Raw genomic sequence first — 17,851 nt, 5'->3', positions numbered from 1 at the left:
TCCCTAACTGGGTGAACTCTCTAGGTTTGTTTATATCTTTAGACCTCAGCTTACAAATTTGCACAAGGTCTGTCTAGGTGGTGATTATGACTGTTTCTTCCAATTCCAAAATTTTCTGACCTTAAAATACAGCCAGAGTGGCTGCTTGTTTTTGGCCACTGAAGAGGTGAAACAATGGAAAATAACAGCAAACTGGAAGGTCAGAGAAAGAAAACCAGAAAACTGGCTCTGGAGTGAGGAGACATTCTTGCTTCATCTGTAATGCAGCGTGTGAAACTGGGCCAGCCAGTTTTCTGGCCCTTAAAATAGTCAGGTTTATCTGGATTTGTACTTCCCAATTGTGAAGTGGTAAAATAAATTACATTATGCATTGTGTTTCATTTATGTATTCTGTGTGTGTGTGTGTGTGTGTGTGTGTGTGTGTGTGTGTGTGTGCACTTTCAAAATAACCAGATGAGGATGAGGGAGGCTGGTCCATCTAAATAATGCTGTGCTCTCTCTTCTTTATCTCCTCACAATCCTAGTTTAGGTGCTTGTTGTATGATATCTGGACTCCTCTGGCTGGTTGCCCCTCCCTCCTCAAATGCCACCTTTCTCCATTAACAACTGTATGCATCTTTGTTTAACTGTTATATTATTGAACTGTGTTATAGACTGAATTGTGCCCCTCTCCATTCACATATTAAAGTCCGAACCCCCCAGTCCCTGAGAATGTGACTGTATTTGGAGATCAGGCGTTTAAAGAGGTGATTGAGTTAAAATGAGGCCCTTAGGATGGGCCCTCATCCAGTTGACTGGTGTGGTTATAACAAGAGGAAATTTGGACACCCTAAGAGACACTAGGGGAGCATGGGTACAGAGGGAAGACCATGTGAGGATTCAGGGAGAAGATAGCATCTTCAAGCCAAGAAGAAAGGCCTCAGAAGAAACCAAACCTACTGGACACTTTGATCTTAGCCTTCTGGCCTCTAGAACTGTCAGAAAATATTTCTGTTGTTTAAGCCATGTAGGTTGTGGTGTTTAATTATAGTAGCCCTGGCAAACTAATACAAAGTGTCACTTCCACCCTGTCCCCTCTCTCTTCCTGTCCTTTAGAGGCTTTTGTAGAATGGCAGAATGATGTAGAAAGAAAATCTAGTATGAGTCAGAGGGTCAGGATTCTGGGGCCAACTCAACGTTTGTCACCCAGAGGAACGTTGCTTAGTCTTTCTGGGAGACAATATTCCTTGTAAAGTGTAAGTAAGGGGGACCATCTGCCTCAGTTTGAGTTCTCAGTGATTTTTAGACAAATCACTCATGCTTTATCTCTAAAATAGCAATAATAATCCCTCTCTTATTATGAAGACAAAACAAGACGGCGTATATAAATCACTTAGCGCAATAACACTGGCATCTGGGAAGTGCATAATGTGAACTTTTGAAATTAAGCATTCAGATTAGTAATTGCTGAGATATCTTCCAGCTTGTCATTCCAGGTTCTATAATTACGCTCTACTTCCCCTTGATTATTTCTCAACCCCAAACCTCATCTGTGGTCTAATCAGCTTTCCCCAGTAATCCATATACATTCCAAGTTTGTTGATTCATCCTTTAGTAAATGGTAATTGGGGATCACTCGGGGCCCAACAAGAATACAGGGAGAAGGAGACAGAACTTCCCTCTTGTTGTTCACAGCTAGAGGAGACATACCCTCTAAATAATGGTGATAGAGTACATAACACTGCGGTAGGAGATATCAAGGAGAAATATAAGGGTCCTAACCATGTAGATAAAGAGATGGTTTACTTCAGAGAGTGAGTTTATACAGAATGCTGAGGGACAGGAAGAGACTATCCTGCACAGAAGGTGTGTGGGGGAGGGAGTTCCCTGGTGGTCCAGTGGTTAGGACTCTGCGCTTTCACTGCCAAGATCTGGGTTCGATTCCTGGTCCAGGAACTAAAATCCCACAGGTTGCACACAGCGCGGCCAAAAAAAAAAAGGTATGTGGGAGAGAGGTAAGGAGGGTTTTGGGTGGCTGGGTGCCACCGGTGAGAGCCTGAGATGCGATGGGGCATCTCCACTGTGGCTGCAGCTCATGGCCTTTTCCTAGAGCGCATGTTTCTACCCCCATTTCTAGACATCTAGGCCCTTTTGTGGTTTCAAATATCAACTCAGGTATTTGCCTTTTCTAGCAAGCCTTGTTTATTTTAAACCAGTTGAATCTTTCTCTGCTCTGAAACTCCAGTAGATATTCCATATATATTTGTCAGGTTAAATAATGAACTTTCAATAATACAAATTTGAGAGATGAAGAAGCAGTGTCAGTGACCTAGGAATAAAAGCAGAGTAGAAAAATTCAATTCAAAAGGAATAGTGTGGATGGACATCAGTGAGGGACCAGGCGTCTCACTGTGGGACCTGAGAGTCATGTACCATACTCTTGGGTTCCTGGCTTGAGAAATAGACCCAGTTCATTAATCTGTGCCTTTATATCTGGTGGCATGCTTGTCTATTTCCTTGGGAACAGGGCAGTTCTCTTAACAGGTTTTCTGTATTAAACTTAGGGTACAGCCTGAGAGACAGTTCTAATATAAAGCAGCTCATGTACTTAATTCTTATTGTTTCTTCATTCCTCTGTGCCTGTGGATGATATCAAACTCTTTGCTTAGCCTAGGTTTAAGAATTTAAAACTTTATTAATGCCCTAGTAACTTTAGTAATGCCTTGGTATAGATGAATGATGATGATGGAAACAATAATGCACTTCATGCCTTCACGCTTTTAGAACATTCTTCTATATCCAGAATAATGGAGAAAGCTTTGAATTTTGAAGCAGATAAATCAGAGCCATATATATATAATTTAATGGATCAGAAACAGCAGGACTTTTTAATCTCTATTAAAACTCATTGTTGAATATGATAAAGTACACAGTCTTTATAAAATGTGCTCAACAAATTTACCTACTTGAATTTCTTAGAAATCTCCGTAGAACCAAATAAGTCTCAGGAATTTGGGGTAAAGCATCAGTTTCCCAAAAAACAATAACAAATGATAATTTTGTATATTTATGGCCCACTAGGTACTATGCTTAATAATTGACATACTTTTTCTCATTTCATCCTCCCACTGCCTCTGTGAGGTGTGGGGACCATTTCCCCTATTTTATAGGTAAAGAAACAATCGTAATTGTTTTGGGGTTCCATGAACTGCACCCGTATAAGACAGCAAACTTAACTGGTCAATGTTGTGTGTGTTCTGATGCTCCATCCATTATCTGTTCCCCATCTCTCTCCCTCTCTTCAGGCTTTCCTATTCCCTAAGACACAACAATATTGAAATTAGGCCCTACAGTGGTCTTTAAGTGTTCAGGTGAAAGGAAAAGTCATGTGTCTCTCATTTTAAATCAAAAACTAGAAATAAGTTTAAACTTAGTGAGGAAGGCATGTTGAAAGTTGAGATCAGTCAAAAGCTAGGCCTCTTGTACCAAACAGTTAGCTAAGTTGTAAATGCAAAGGAAAAGTTCTTGAGGAAATTAAAATGCTACTCTAGTGAACACATGAATGATAAGAAAGTGAAGCAGCCTTATCGCTGATATGGAGAAAGTTTTAGTGGAATGGATAGAAGATCCAACCAGCCACATTTCCTTCAGCCAAACCCTAATCCTGAGCAAGGCTCTAACTCTCTTCAAGTCTATGAAGACTGAGAGAAGTGAGAAAGTTGCAGAAGAAAAGTTTGAGTCTAGCAGAAGTTGTTTCATGAGGTTTCAGGAAAGAAGCCATCTCTAAAACGTCAAAGTGCAAGGTGAAGCAGCAAATGCTGATGTAGAAGCTGCAGCAGGTTATCCAGAGGATCTAGCTGAGATCATTCATGAAGGTGGCTACACCAAACAACTGATTTTCAATGGACATGAAACAACATTCTAATGGAGGAAGATGCTATCTAGGATTTTCATAGCTAGGGAGGAGAAGTCAATGCCTGGCTTCAAAGTTTCAAAGGATAGGCTGATTTTATTGTTAGGGGCTAATGCATCTGGTGACTTTAAGTTGAAGCCAGTGCTCACTTACCATTCTGAAAATCTCAGGGCCCTTAAGAATTATGCTGAATCTACTCTGCCTGTACTCTATAAATGGAAACACAAAGCCTGTGTGACAGCATATCTGTTTAGAACATGATTTACTGAATATTTTAAGCCTATTGTTGAGACCTACTTCTCAAAAAAAGGATGCCTTTCAAAATATTACTACTTCTCACTGACAATGCATGTGGTCACCCAAGAGCTCTGACAGAGATGTGCAATGAAATTAATGTTGTTTTTATGCCTGTTGACACAACATCAATTCATTTGACTTTCAAGTCTTATTCTTTAAGGAGTACACATTTTTGTAAGGCTATAGCTGCCATAGATAGTGATTCCTCTGATTGATCTGGGCAAAGGCAATGGAAAACTTTCTGGAAAGGATTCACCATTCTAGATTCCATGAAGAACATTTGTAATTCATGGGAAGAGGTCACAATATCAACATTAAAGGAAGTTTATAAGAAGTTGATTCTAACCTTCATGGATGACTTTTAGGAGTTCAAGATTTCAGTGGAGGAAGTAACTGCAGATGTGGTGGAAATAACAGGAGAACTAGAATTAGAAGTGGAGCCTGAAGATGTGACTGAATTTCGGCAATCTCATGATAAAACTTGAAAGGATGAGGAGTTGCTTCTTATGGATGAGCAAAGAAAGTGGTTTCTTGAGATTGAATCTACTCCTGGTGAAGATGCTATGAAGATTGTTGAAATGATAGTAAAAAGTTTAAAACATTACATAAACTTAGTTGATAAAGCAGTAGCAGGGTTTGAGAGGATTGACTCAAATTTCATTTTGTTTTAATATTTATTTATTTAATTTTTTGGAGGGGGCTGTGTTGGGTCTTAGTTGTGGCACGCAGGCTCAGTAGTTGCAGCATGCAGGCTCTGTAGTTGTGGTGCATGGGCTTTCTAGTTGTGGCCTGTGTGCTTAGTAGTTGCAGTGCATGGGCTTGGTGGCCCCACGGCATGTGGGATCTTAGTTCCCCAACCAGGGATCGAACCCATGTTCCCTGCACTGGAAGGCTGATTCTTAACCACTGGACCACCAGGGAGGTCCCTTGACTCCAATTTTGAAAGAAGTTATACTGTGGGTAAAATGTTCTCAAACAGCATTGCATGCCCTAGAGAAATTCTTCTTGTAAAGAAGAGTCAATTGATGCAGTAAACTTCATCGTTGTCTCATTTTAAGAAATTGCTACACACACAAAAAAGAAATTGCCCCAACCTTCAGAAACCACCATCCTGATCAGTCAGCAGCCATCAACATCGAGGCCAGACCCTCCACCAGCAAAAGATTATTATTCGCTAAAGGCTGAGATGATGGTTAGCCATAAAGTATTTTAAATTAAGGTTTGTACATTGTTCTTTTGTATACAATGCTACTGCACACTCAGTAGACTACATTACAATGTAAACATAACTTTTAAATGCACTGGAAAACCAAAAAATTTTTGTGACTTGGTTTATTGAGATATTTGCTTTGTTGTGGTGGTCTGGAACCAAACCTGCAATATCTCTGTGGTATACTTGTGATAACCTCTTATTTTCCTGTTGTCGTGTAACTCTAGGCAGGGAAAGAGAATGACAAAACACTCTAGTCTGTGTTTTGTTTTTTTGGTTTTTTTTCACCTTTCCCAGAGAAGTCCATCTTGCCCTGACAACATGACTAACAGGGTTTTGGACAGACCACACAATATGAAGCATTCACTGAAAGTCAGCAGTTGCATTGCACAGGCAAGTGTGTGTTGAAAAGTGTATCTGCATTTCCCTTTCATTAGTGTTCAGGAAGTTTCTAATTACAGGGCAGCCAAGGAAAAAAAAAGAAATTATGAGCTTCATATCTCTTGCTTCAGACTTAAAAGACTGTATACTCACAAAGACTGGTTATTCAGCTTAGTTATAAAAAACAAAAAAACCCAAAACTGCTGTTTTATGAGTATTCATTCATGAAATCATTCATGATACATCATTCATGATAGTGGTTATGCAAATTAGTTGCAATAATGTTTCCAGGCTAAGCTAGTTGTTTGGGGAAAGATATTTTCCTGGTATTTAATGTGGCTAGGTGGACAGAAATGCCTTAATTTCACAGAACCTAAAATACCTACTGTTACTATTAACAGTTTAGGGAGAAAAAGGATGAATGGGTGCCTATTTGTAACTGGGACTGAAAATGTCATCACTGTCTGGCAATAATGACCAATGATTTTATTCTGAAGAAAGTGAACCTTACCCAATAATTTTCCCATATGACTCCTTTGTTACTTCTTTTGAACATAACTTTGGAATGAAAATTGTACATATAAATTACATCTATCCTTGTGTATTGGACTTTTAAACTAATTTTTTATTTTGAAATAATTTAAGGTAAGAAATTGCAAAAATATGGAACTTCCCTGGCGGTCCAGTGGTTAAGACTTTGCCTTCCAATGTGGGGGGTGTGGGTTTGACTTCTGGTCAGTGAGCTGAGATCCCACATGCCTCACAGCCAAAAAACCAAAACACAAAACAGAAGCAATATTGTAACAAATTTAATAAAGACTTTAAAAAAATGGTCCACATCAAAGAAAAATTGCAAAAAAACTTCCATATATTCTTTACCCAGATTTCCCAAATATAATATCTTGAATGGCCATAGTTCATTATCAAAACCAGGAAACTGACATTGATAGAATGATATTAGCTACAAACCTTATTTGGATTTTATTAGTCTTTTGTATGTATTAGATTTTATCGAGCCTGACAACCTCTGCCTTTTGATTGGAGAGTAAAATTCATTCACATTTAATATTATAGTTATCTGCAGTGGTTATGTTCCAAAGACTCCTGGTGGATGCCTGAAATCTCAGGTATGCTGTATCCTACATATATTATGTTTTTTCTTATTCATACCTATGATAAAGTTTAATTTATAAATTAGGCACAGTAAGAGTTTACCAACAATAATTAATAATAAAATAGAACAATTATAGCAATATATGTAATGAAAGTTATATGAATTTGGTCTCTCTCAAAGTATTTTATGGTACAAATTTAATACCTTTTCCACCTTAGCTAAGCACCTATCGGCACTGTAGCAGTAACGTTTGCAGTTTGAGGTGTGACAGCAAAACTAGCACGGATTTCTTTTTTCTTCTTCACAGTTTCACAGATAAAAGATTCCTTCCTACTGTAGATCTTAGCACCCTCAGCATACAATTTGTTTTTTCTTTCCTTAAGTTGAGAACATTCACCTTTTCATTTATAGGAAGCACTTTACAGTTTCTCTTTGGCATATCCGAATTGCCAGCATCACTGCTCTTGTGCTTTGGGACCATTATTAAGTGAAATAAGGGTTACTTGAATTCAAACACTGAGATACTGCAACAGTCAGTTTTATAACCAGGATGGCTACTAAGTGGCTAATGGGTAGAATACTTTGGACAAAGGGATGATTCATGTTTCGGGTGGGATGGAGCAGGATATTATGAGATTTCATCATGTTGCTCAGAACAGTGCAAAATTTTAAACTTATGAATTATTTCTGGAATTTTCCACTTAATATTTTTGGACTTCAGTTGACCACAGGTAACTGAAACTTTGGAAAGGGAAACAGCAGATAAGAAGGGACTACTATATTATAGTTATGGTTGGATTTCCCTCTGCCATTTTGCTTTCTGTTTTCTATATGTCTCATTCCTTTTTTTGTTCCTCTGTTCCTTGTGTTAAGTTGGTATCTTCTAGCAGACCATTTTAGTTCCTTTGTTGATGTTTTAATATATGTTATGTTTAATATATTTTTGAGTGATTTTCCTAGTGGTTACTCTAGGAATTATTTCTAGGTGCACCTTAATTTATTACAATCTACTTTATGCAAATAATAATTCCAGTAAAATATAGAAACTTTGCTCTAACATAGTTCCAATCCCTCCCCACTCCTTTGTGCTGTTATTATCATATATATTAATTCTATATATGTTGTAAACCCAACAATACAGTATTGTAATTTATTGCTTTACATATTCCTTTTCTTTTAAAGAAGATTAAGAAGAAAAGAGAAAAATTGTATTTATAAAATATTTTATATTGATGTATTTATTTACAATTTCTTTCTTCCTATGGATTCAATTACCATCTTGTGTTCTTTCCTTACTCTGTTATAGCCCCAATTTCTTCCCCTCTTTTGTACTATTATTTTCATATATATTACATCTTTAAGTCCAACAACACAATTTTATTATTATTTTATGTAATTGACTTCTAAATCAGTTAAGAGAAGAGAAAAAATATATGTATTTATACCATCATTTAAAATTTTCTATATACTTACCTGTATCAGTGCTCTCTATTTCTTTGTGTGGATTTGAGTTACTATCTGGTGTCACTTCCTTTCAACCTGAATGTTTTCCACTATTTCTTGTAATGCATATCTCCTAGCAAAAAAAATTATCTCAGTCTGTATTGATGTGGGAATGTCTTTTTTTTTCTTCTTTTCTTGAAGGATAATTTTATTGGATATAGTATCCTTGGTTGACAGTTTTATTCTTTCAGCACTTTGAATATGTCGTCCAGTTGCCTTCAAGCTCCATTGATGAGAAGTCATCTATTAATCTTATTTTGGTTACCTTGTACATGATGAACCTTTTTTCTTCTGTAACTTCCAAGATTTTATTTTTGTCTTGGATACTCAACAGATAGAACTCAACACATAGAATATGTCTAGGTTTGGATCTCTTTGTATTTTTCCCACTTGGAACTGGTTGAGCTTTTCAACATGTTTTTAATCAAATTTGGGAAATTTTCAGCCATTATTTCTTCAAATATTTTTTCTTTCCTTTTTTTCTCTCCCCTCTGAGATTCCACTTGCATATACATTAGTGTAGTTGATGTTGTCCCCAGTCTTTGAGGCTTTGTTCATTTTCCTTCATTATTTTAATTTTATTTTTCTGTTCTTCAGATTGAATAATCTCTATTGAGGCACCTTTCAATTCACTGATTCTTCTACAAGCTCACATCTGTTTATCCTTTCTAATAAATTTTTCAGTTATTTTTAAAATTAATTAATTATTATTATTATTTTTTGGCTGTGTTGGGTCTTCGTTGCTGCGTGTGAGCTTTCTCTAGTTGAGGCCAGCGGGGGCTACTCTTCATTGCGGTGCGCGGGCTTCTCATTGCAGTGGCTTCTCTTGTTGCAGAGCACGGGCTCTAGGCGCATGGGCTTCGGTAGTTGTAGTACACGGGCTCAGTAGTTGTGTCTCGTGGGCTCTAGAGCACAGGCTCAGTAGTTGTGGTGCATGGACTTAGTTGCTCTGCGGCATGTGGGATCTTCCCCAACCAAGGCTCGAACCTGTGTCTCCTGCATTGGCAGGCAGATTCTTAACCACTGTGCCACCAGGGAAGTCCTCAGTTATGTTTTAACTCCAGATTTTCCATTTGGTTATTTTTTCTAATGTCTGTATTTCTTTATTGCTATTTTCTATTTGATATGTTATTGCAACATACTTTCCTTTAGTTCATGCTTTCCTTTAGTTCTGTGAACGTATAACAGATGCTGTGAAATATTTCTTAAGTTCATAATCTGGGGTCCTTCAGAGATAGTTATTATTGACTGCTTTTTTCCCTGTGTGTGGCTCATGAGGTCACAATTTCCTGTTTTTCTTTTTTGTTTCTAGTGGTTGTTGTTGCTGAAAACTGGGTATTTTAGATTATATATTATAGCAACTCATGGATTCTGATCCTTTCTCTGGGAAGTTTACTGTTGCTGTTTGTTTGTTTTAGTGACTTTCCTCTGCTCGTTCTATGGAGTCTTCCCCTACAATGTTCAGACTCTGTATCAGCTCAGTTATTTTCCATTCTTGTTTTTATTTTTAAGCTTAGTAAGGTAGGAAAAGAGATACCCCTGAATGGATTTAAAGAACAAAAGGATGTTGCTCTAGGATAAAGTGCCATGAGCGATGTTTTTAAATATCTATTTGCCTTGTAGTTTCTAACCTAATAGACCTGAGCAGTTAGCTGTTGTACACATGCTTCCCACTTTTGGCTTTAATATATAGAGAGCCTCTATCCAGGTCTTGATGCAGGATATGGTAGTGACAGTAGTAGTGGTGAATAGTTGGGTGGTAAACACAGGGGTTATGAATGGAGTTGCTAGAAATGAGAAGAGGAAATAAAGTTGCTGACACCAAACTTTGGGCGCCAGTAACAAACTTCCTCTAAACATTTTGAGTACTAGTCTTACACCTTCTGGAATTTCACTTATTCTGCTTTTTTTTTTTTTAATTAGAGAGTGATATTTAACATCCTTTGACGTTAAGGATAGTTAGGAATGAAAAAGAGAGACATCAAAAGAGAGTGTCAGTGCTAGTCTGTGAATTTCGTTCATACATAAACCTGACATAATGTAATATCCATCCATCCATCCACCCATCTATCCAACAAATATTTATCCTGAACCTACTATATTTTTAGGCATAGCGCTAGGCCGTAGGGATGGATAACTCTTTGAACAAGATAAATGTGGTCACCAACTTTATGCATCTTTAATTCTCTCAGGAAAGGCAGACATTGTATAAGTGGAATGAAAGGCTTGAAAGAGAAGTACAAGGTATAAATGGAACCAGTGACAGGCAGACCAAACGTATTCTGAAGGTCATGGAAGGCTTCTCTGTCAAGGTGACATTTAAGCTGTGTCCTGGAGAATGGGTGGGCTATATCTAGTGAACAGTTGCCTACAAGGCTCTACATGATCTGTCCATGACTATTATTTCCAAACTCATCATAAGCCATTTTCACTCTTGCTCACCATTCACCAGCCACTTGTCTTCTCTCAGTTCCTCAAATTGCCCGCCTGGAACACTATATTCTAAATTCATTCCGCCTCACCTTCTATAGTTAGCTCCTTTCCAGAGATCAGGTCTCGGGTTATTCTCTAGTTCCACTTTTTGCTTGTTTCCATCATTTTGTACAGCACTGTTTCTAATTGTTTAATATTTCATTTAGCTGCTTTCAAGTTAAACTGGTACTTCAGAATGAACAAACATTTCTTTTAAAACATCAGCATTAAAATTGAAATTTAACATGAATATGTTTTTAAAATTCTTAACAAATAGCTAAAGTGAAAAATGTTCCTTTTTTATTGTGAATTTGTGTAATACTGATCCAGTTAAGAAAACAAACAGTGGCATGTGGTTTTTAAATTATAAATAGTACAAAAACAATTTTAATTTTCTGTAATTTCAATATATTTCTCATGAAATACTTGGCAAATGGAAAAAAAAAATCCTGGAGTTTCCCAATAATTACTCACAGAATAAATTTGAAGAAAGAAATATGGAAATTAAGAAGTACTATCAGAATATGTTTATCCTTTCCTAAATTATGTGAGTATACCCATGCATATAAACAATTAAGGACCTCAATCTAACTGGTTCCCTTGGGTAGAGTTTTACTTCCTAAGGTTCACACCCATTATCATCTAAATCTTGGGAATACATCCAAGAGAAGGCTTAACAATAAGGATTGTTTATTTTGTAGGTTTTAAAGAAGCTAGAGTGCCAGAGAAGACTTTTGAAGTGTGAAGAGATTTCCTGTAATTGAAATCAACATGTCATTTATAGATCCTTATCAGCACATTATAGTAAGTCATTTACTGTTTATATATTCTTCTGGGAGGGGGCAGACATACTTTTGTGCATGAGTATTGCTGATGTTGCTAGTAAAGTATAAAACTCTATGAAAAGCCTTGGACTTTTTATGAAAATCATATGAACTTAGTGTGTTTCAAATAAGGTAGAATCTGTAATAAAAGTAACTCATCTCTTTTTATCACTGTAAGTTTACAGAAAAGAGGGACTTGGAGGGAAAAAATACCAAAATATATGTAACAGTATTGAACATTCATGGAACAGTAAAAAGTGTAGTTATCACTCAGCAATTATCAGCCTGCACACTTCACATGAATTGACAGAGAGAAGATAAAATAATTATTGATTTAAGGGCTATATTTTGGTGTGCATTTTCAGAGTAATTAACTTTGTAAACTCTCCCTTAGTTAGATGTATTTAAACAAACTCTTTTATAGGTGGGCAATTTTTAATAAAAAGTTGAATAATTCAAATTTTGGTATGTAATTTTCCAAACTCTGTTGGAAGGGTACACTCTTTCTTCTGATCAAAAAAGCAGAGGAGAAAAATTTCTTTGCTGAATTTAACACTTGAGATCCAGTTAGATTTATATGGACTAGAAATAGTTTTTATGGATGTTAAGGAATAATACAAAGCCTCATTTTTATTCAGAATGAAACACTCTTCTCTTACCCTACAACCCTTTCGAGCTGCCATCATCTTTCTTTCCCTGCTTGGATAGCAAGGATTAATGTACCATAACTTTTTGTAGTTCTTTCTTCCATTCACAGCTTGAATCATTGAAAACTGGACTCAGGTTTTCCACTTTATGGAAAGGTCTCATCAAGGGCCTCTTTGGTGCTGAATCAAATGGATTCTTCAGGTCCCCTCCCCCATCCCCGTCTCTGTTGGTCATTCTCCTCTTCTTAAAACTCCTTAAAAGTTTTCTTTTTTTGCAAGCTTCTCTTAATGTTTGACTCCTTTTTTAAACTGAGACATAGCATATATAAAGTGCATACATTTTAATTGTTCAGCTTGATGGATTTTTACATGAAACCATGAAACCATCATACAGATAAAAATACACATTATAAGTACCCTAGAAGAGTTGTTCATGTCCCTTCCAGTCAATAAACTCCACAAAACTAACCAATATTTGTCTTCTATTACCAAAGATCAGGTTTCCTGTTCTTGACCCTCATGTAGATGCCTGCATTCAACATTTTGTCTGCGAGATTCATTCATGTTATTGTGAGTAGCAGAATTCCACACTTCTACATTGCCTTGTAGTATCTCATTATCTGATACAGTATACCACAAACTATTTATCTAGTCTACTGATAACCCTCATGTCCTCACCGAATGGCAATGGTACCTTTGCTAAATATCAGGCAACCATATATGTGTGGCTTGGTTTCTTTTCTTTTCTATTGGTCTATTAGTCTTTGTTTGCCCCAGTACCAATCTTTCTTAATGTCTATAGCTTTGAAATGTGTCTTTATATATGGTAGTGTGAATCCTCCAACTTTTTCTTCTTCAAGATTGTCTTGGCTTTTCTTAGGCCTCTGCACTTCCATATAGGTTTTGAAATCAATTTGTCAATATACACACACACACACATACACACACACACAAATGCTGCGATTTTTATTAATACTGAAATTATTCTGTAGATGGATTAGGGGAGAGATGACATGATAGGAATATTGAATCTTCCAATCTATTTACAATCATGAAACTAATGTTAAACTAATGTTTCACTAGAAACTAAAAAGCTAACGTTGTATTTACATGGAAATACAAGTGTTTTTTATAGATCCAGTGAACTTACAGAATTTCTTTATTAATTCTAATAGTTTGAAGTTTTTTTAGATTTTCAACTTACACATTCCTGTTATCAGTGAATAATTCCAGTTTTCCTTCCACCGTTATGGTGTTCTGTAGATGAATTTTAACATTGAGGGTAGGTGCAGATTAGTTTTTTCTTACCCTACCACCTCAAGAGAGATGGATAATTTCTATAACTCAGAGAATTCAATGAAATCTGGCACTTGAAACTGAGAAGGAAGATAAGGTTAAGGTGTATAGCCCTGAGCTTGAGATAAAGACCAATAATAATTCTAAATCTTAACATTTATACTTTCAATTCAGTTTATCTGCAAATCTATTTTAATATTTTTTTCTGAGCACTTATCACCATTTATTGAATGCCCATTGTGTACTACTCCCTGTCAGTAGGCACTGGGAAATCAAAATAATCCTTGAACTGAGCTTATGTCTAGCAGAAAAATAATTTATAATAACTTTAAGGGCTCTGATAGGAACAATGAAGATTACTCTGGGAATATACAACATGAATAACTAATAACAGGAATCCTTCTGGAATTCCTAAAGGAAGTGACATGGAAGCACAGACCTGAAGGTATAGTAGAAGTTAGGTGAAGAGAGAGAAAATGACTTTTCTGGATTGGGAAAAGCATATGTGAAGTAGTCTGGAGGTGAGAAAGTACATGTTGTAAGGAAATGAAAGAATTTCGGTATGGCTGGAGCATAACACATTTCAAAGAAATTATTATTTCAAATGACCTTCACTTTTCTGCCTAATATGACCAGGCCTTATTACTAACTGCTATGCAGGCCTCACATGTCTCATGTCAGATGGCCATATTAACAGGCCATTTAGTTTCTTTTTTTAACACGGCAGAGCATGTTTAAAACCAAATTGCATCTGGATGTTTTAAGACTCATTTCTGTCACCTTTTCTTGCAAATTTGGTTAACTATAGACAAATATTTAGGCCATAATAATTACCTATGTGGCATCTTAATATGATGAAGCATGCTAAAACCACATATCTGTAACACATTTTTCTTGACCTTCTCCAGCATCAGAATTGGACAATCATTTAGCGTTCCGGTGTATAGCCCTTTTCAATGAGAGGGTCCTAAGAGCTTTATACTTTCATTCATGCTTGTTTTTGCTGTGTGTGTGAAAAAAAACTGTGCATGTGTGTGTGTAAATTTTTTTAGTGACAAAATTTCCTGCCCTAGTTATCACAGAAGGATACTTTTCAAACTATATAACTGAGAATACTTTTATTAAAAAGGAAAGATGGGGAAAACTAAGCCAACTTACTAGTAATGAAGGGTGCCAGACAGGTCGACACAGTTTTGGCTGCCTCAAGGCGGTGAAGATTGGACTCACCCTCACCACACCTGTAATGCAGGGACATGTTGGAGAATCATGTGGGCTGATGCAGCGAGTTCTCTTGTTTCCAATGGTGCCAACTTTTAAGAACGTAGGAGAAAATGGAGTAATATATATAGGGCACAATGCAGTTCCCATATGTCTAGAGTTGTTCTGAGGTACTTTCCATCCTGAAGGGTATTTGTGTATTTGTGTCTCCAGAATCTACTGAAGTTCTTTTGGACCAGGAAGATATCAATCTTGCAAAGATAGATCAAATATAAAATACTTATAAAAATTTCCATCTTTTTACTCTGAAAAGATGAGTCACTTCCCTGGAGTGAAAAAAAATCTAGAGCTCTTCCCACCACCAATTAGCAATGGAGGGCCACTGTCCCACATCCACGGAAAACTGAGTTCGTGTCCACACTGAGGTCAACCACCTGGGTATGCGAGCATGACTGCCTGCTAAACTACAGGGATATTTGAAAAAGGTCATTGTAGGATGACTGGAAATGTTACCAAAAAAGTAGAAAGCTATTATTCTAGATTATTATGGTCACAGGGTGGGGGGGAAAAAACACTGGTGTAGGTAATCAAAGAACTAGTGTTTTAGTGGTAGTTCCAGACTTTAGTTACGTGCTCTTGAGCACTTAAACTGACTTTTAGCTGCTTCATATGAAGTATGAGTAGTACCTGCTGTGTCTGTTCCACGGGGCTTTTATAAATAATAAATCATTATGTACACAAGCATTTTTTTTTACATCTTTATTGGAGTATAATTGCTTTACAATGGTGTGTTAGTTTCTGCTTTATAACAAAGTGAATCAGTTATACATATACATATGTTCCCATGTCTCTTCCCTCTTGCATCTCCCTCCCTCCCACCTTCCCTATCCCACCCCTCCAGGCGGTCACAAAGCACCGAGCTGATCTCCCTGTGCTACGTGGCTGCTTCTCACTAGCTATCTACCTTACATTTGGTAGTGTATATATGTCCATGCCACTCTCTCACTTTGTCACAGCTTACCCCTCCCGCTCCCCATATCCTCAAGTCCATTCTCTAGTAGGTCTGTATCTTTATTCCTGTCTTACCCCCAGGTTCTTTATGACATTTTTTTTCTTAAATTCCATATATTTGTGTTATATGGTATTTGTCTTTCTCTTTCTGACTTACTTCACTCTGTATGATAGACTCTAGGTCTATCCATGTCATTACAAATAGCTCAATTTCGTTTCTTTTTATGGCAGAGTAATATTCCATTTTATATATGTGCCACATCTTCTTTATCCATTCATCCGATGATGAACACTTAGGTTGTTTCCAACTCCTGGCTATTGTAAATAGAGCTGCAATGAACATTTTGGTACATGACTCTTTTTGAATTATGGTTTTCTCAGGGTATATGCCCAGTAGTGGGATTGCAGGTCATATGGTAGTTTTATTTGTAGTTTTTTTAAGGAACCTCCATACTGTTCTCCATAGTGGCTGTACCAATTCACATTCCCACCAGCAGTGCAAGAGTGTTCCCTTTTCTCCACACCCTCTCCAGCATTTATTGTTTCTAGATTTTTTGATGATGGCCATTCTGACTGGTGTGAGGTGATATCTCATTGTAGTTTTGATTTGCATTTCTCTAATGATTAATGAAGTTGAGCATTCTTTCATGTGTTTGTTGGCAGTCTGTATATCTTGTTTGGAGAAATGTCTATTTAGATCTTCTGCCCATTTTTGGATTGGGTTGTTTGTTTTTTTGGTATTGAGCTGCATGAGCTGCTTATAAATTTTGGAGATTAATCCTTTGTCACTTGCTTCATTTGCAAATATTTTCTCCCATTCTGAGGGTTGTCTTTTCGTCTTGTTTATGGTTTCCTTTGCTGTGCAAAAGCTTTTAAGTTTCATTAGGTCCCATTTGTTTATTTTTGTTTTTATTTCCATTTCTCTAGGAAGTGGGTCAAAAAGGATCTTGCTGTGATTTATGTCATAGAGTGTTCTGCCTATGTTTTCCTCTAAGAGTTTTATAGTGTCTGGCCTTACATTTCGGTCTTTAATCCATTTTGAGTTTATTTTTGTGTATGGTGTTAGGGAGTGATCTAATTTCATACTTTTACATATACCTGTCTAGTTTTCCCAGCACCACTTATTGAAGAGGCTGTCCTTTCTCCACTGTACATTCCTGCCTCCTTTATCAAAGATAAGGTGACCATATGTGCGTGGGTTTATCTCTGGGCTTTCTCTCCTGTTCCATTGATCTATCTTTCTGTTTTCGTGCCAGTAGCATACTGTCTTGATGACTGTAGCTTTGTAGTATAGTCTGAAGTCAGGGAGTCTGATACCTCCAGCTCCGTTTTTCGTTCTCAAGATTGCTTTGGCTATTCGGGGTCTTTTGTGTTTCCATACAAATAGTGAAATTTTTTGTTCCAGTTTTGTGAAAAATGCCTTTGGTAGTTTGATAGGGATTGCATTGACTCTGTAGATTGCTTTGGGTAGTATAGTCATTTTCACAATGTTGATTCTTCCAATCCAGGAACATGGTATATCTCTCCATCTATTTGTATCATCTTTAATTTCTTTCATCAGTGTCTTATAATTTTCTGCATACAGGTCTTTTGTCTCCTTAGGTAGGTTTATTCCTAGATATTCTATTCTTTTTGTTGCAATGGTAAATGGGAGTGTTTTCTTGATTTCACTTTCAGATTTTTCATCATTAGTGTATAGGAATGCATTAATTTTGTATCCTGCTACTTTACCAAATTCATTGATTAACTCTAGTAGTTTTCTGGTAGCATCTTTAGGATTCTCTATGTATAGTATCATGTCATCTGCAAACAGTGACAGCTTTACTTCTTCTCTTCCAACTTGGATTCCTTTTATTTCCTTTTCTTCTCTGATTGCTGTGGCTAAAACTTCCAAAACTATGTTGAATAAGAGTGGTGAGAGTGGGCAGCCTTGTCTTGTTCCTGATCTTAGTAGAAATGCTTTCAGTTTTTCATCATTGAGGATGA

The 17,851-nt window shown here is 36.8% G+C and overlaps 1 protein-coding gene across 6 annotated transcripts in view; it reads left to right on the top strand.

Moving 5' to 3' along the window:
- The window catches only part of PLA2G4A (phospholipase A2 group IVA), a 193,912-nt gene that overhangs the window by 38,705 nt on the left and 137,356 nt on the right, over nt 1-17,851 (top strand). For all 6 annotated transcript variants that reach the window (XR_003427981.1, XM_027082990.1, XM_027082989.1 and 3 more), the window contains exon 2: nt 11,571-11,673. Coding sequence is in view for 5 of the 6 variants with exons in the window: in XM_027082990.1 (XP_026938791.1) it covers nt 11,641-11,673 (33 nt within the window). In the remaining variant the exon portion in view is untranslated. The remainder of the gene's footprint in view (nt 1-11,570; nt 11,674-17,851) is intronic.

This window comes from Aethalodelphis obliquidens, unplaced genomic scaffold, assembly GCF_003676395.1.
Source record: "Aethalodelphis obliquidens isolate GAN/ISIS:26980383/991018 unplaced genomic scaffold, ASM367639v1 scaffold48, whole genome shotgun sequence".
NCBI classification, from domain to species: Eukaryota; Metazoa; Chordata; class Mammalia; order Artiodactyla; family Delphinidae; genus Aethalodelphis; species Aethalodelphis obliquidens.
The sequence above is the reverse complement of the archived record's forward strand: the minus strand, read 5'-3'. Positions and strand labels throughout refer to the sequence as shown.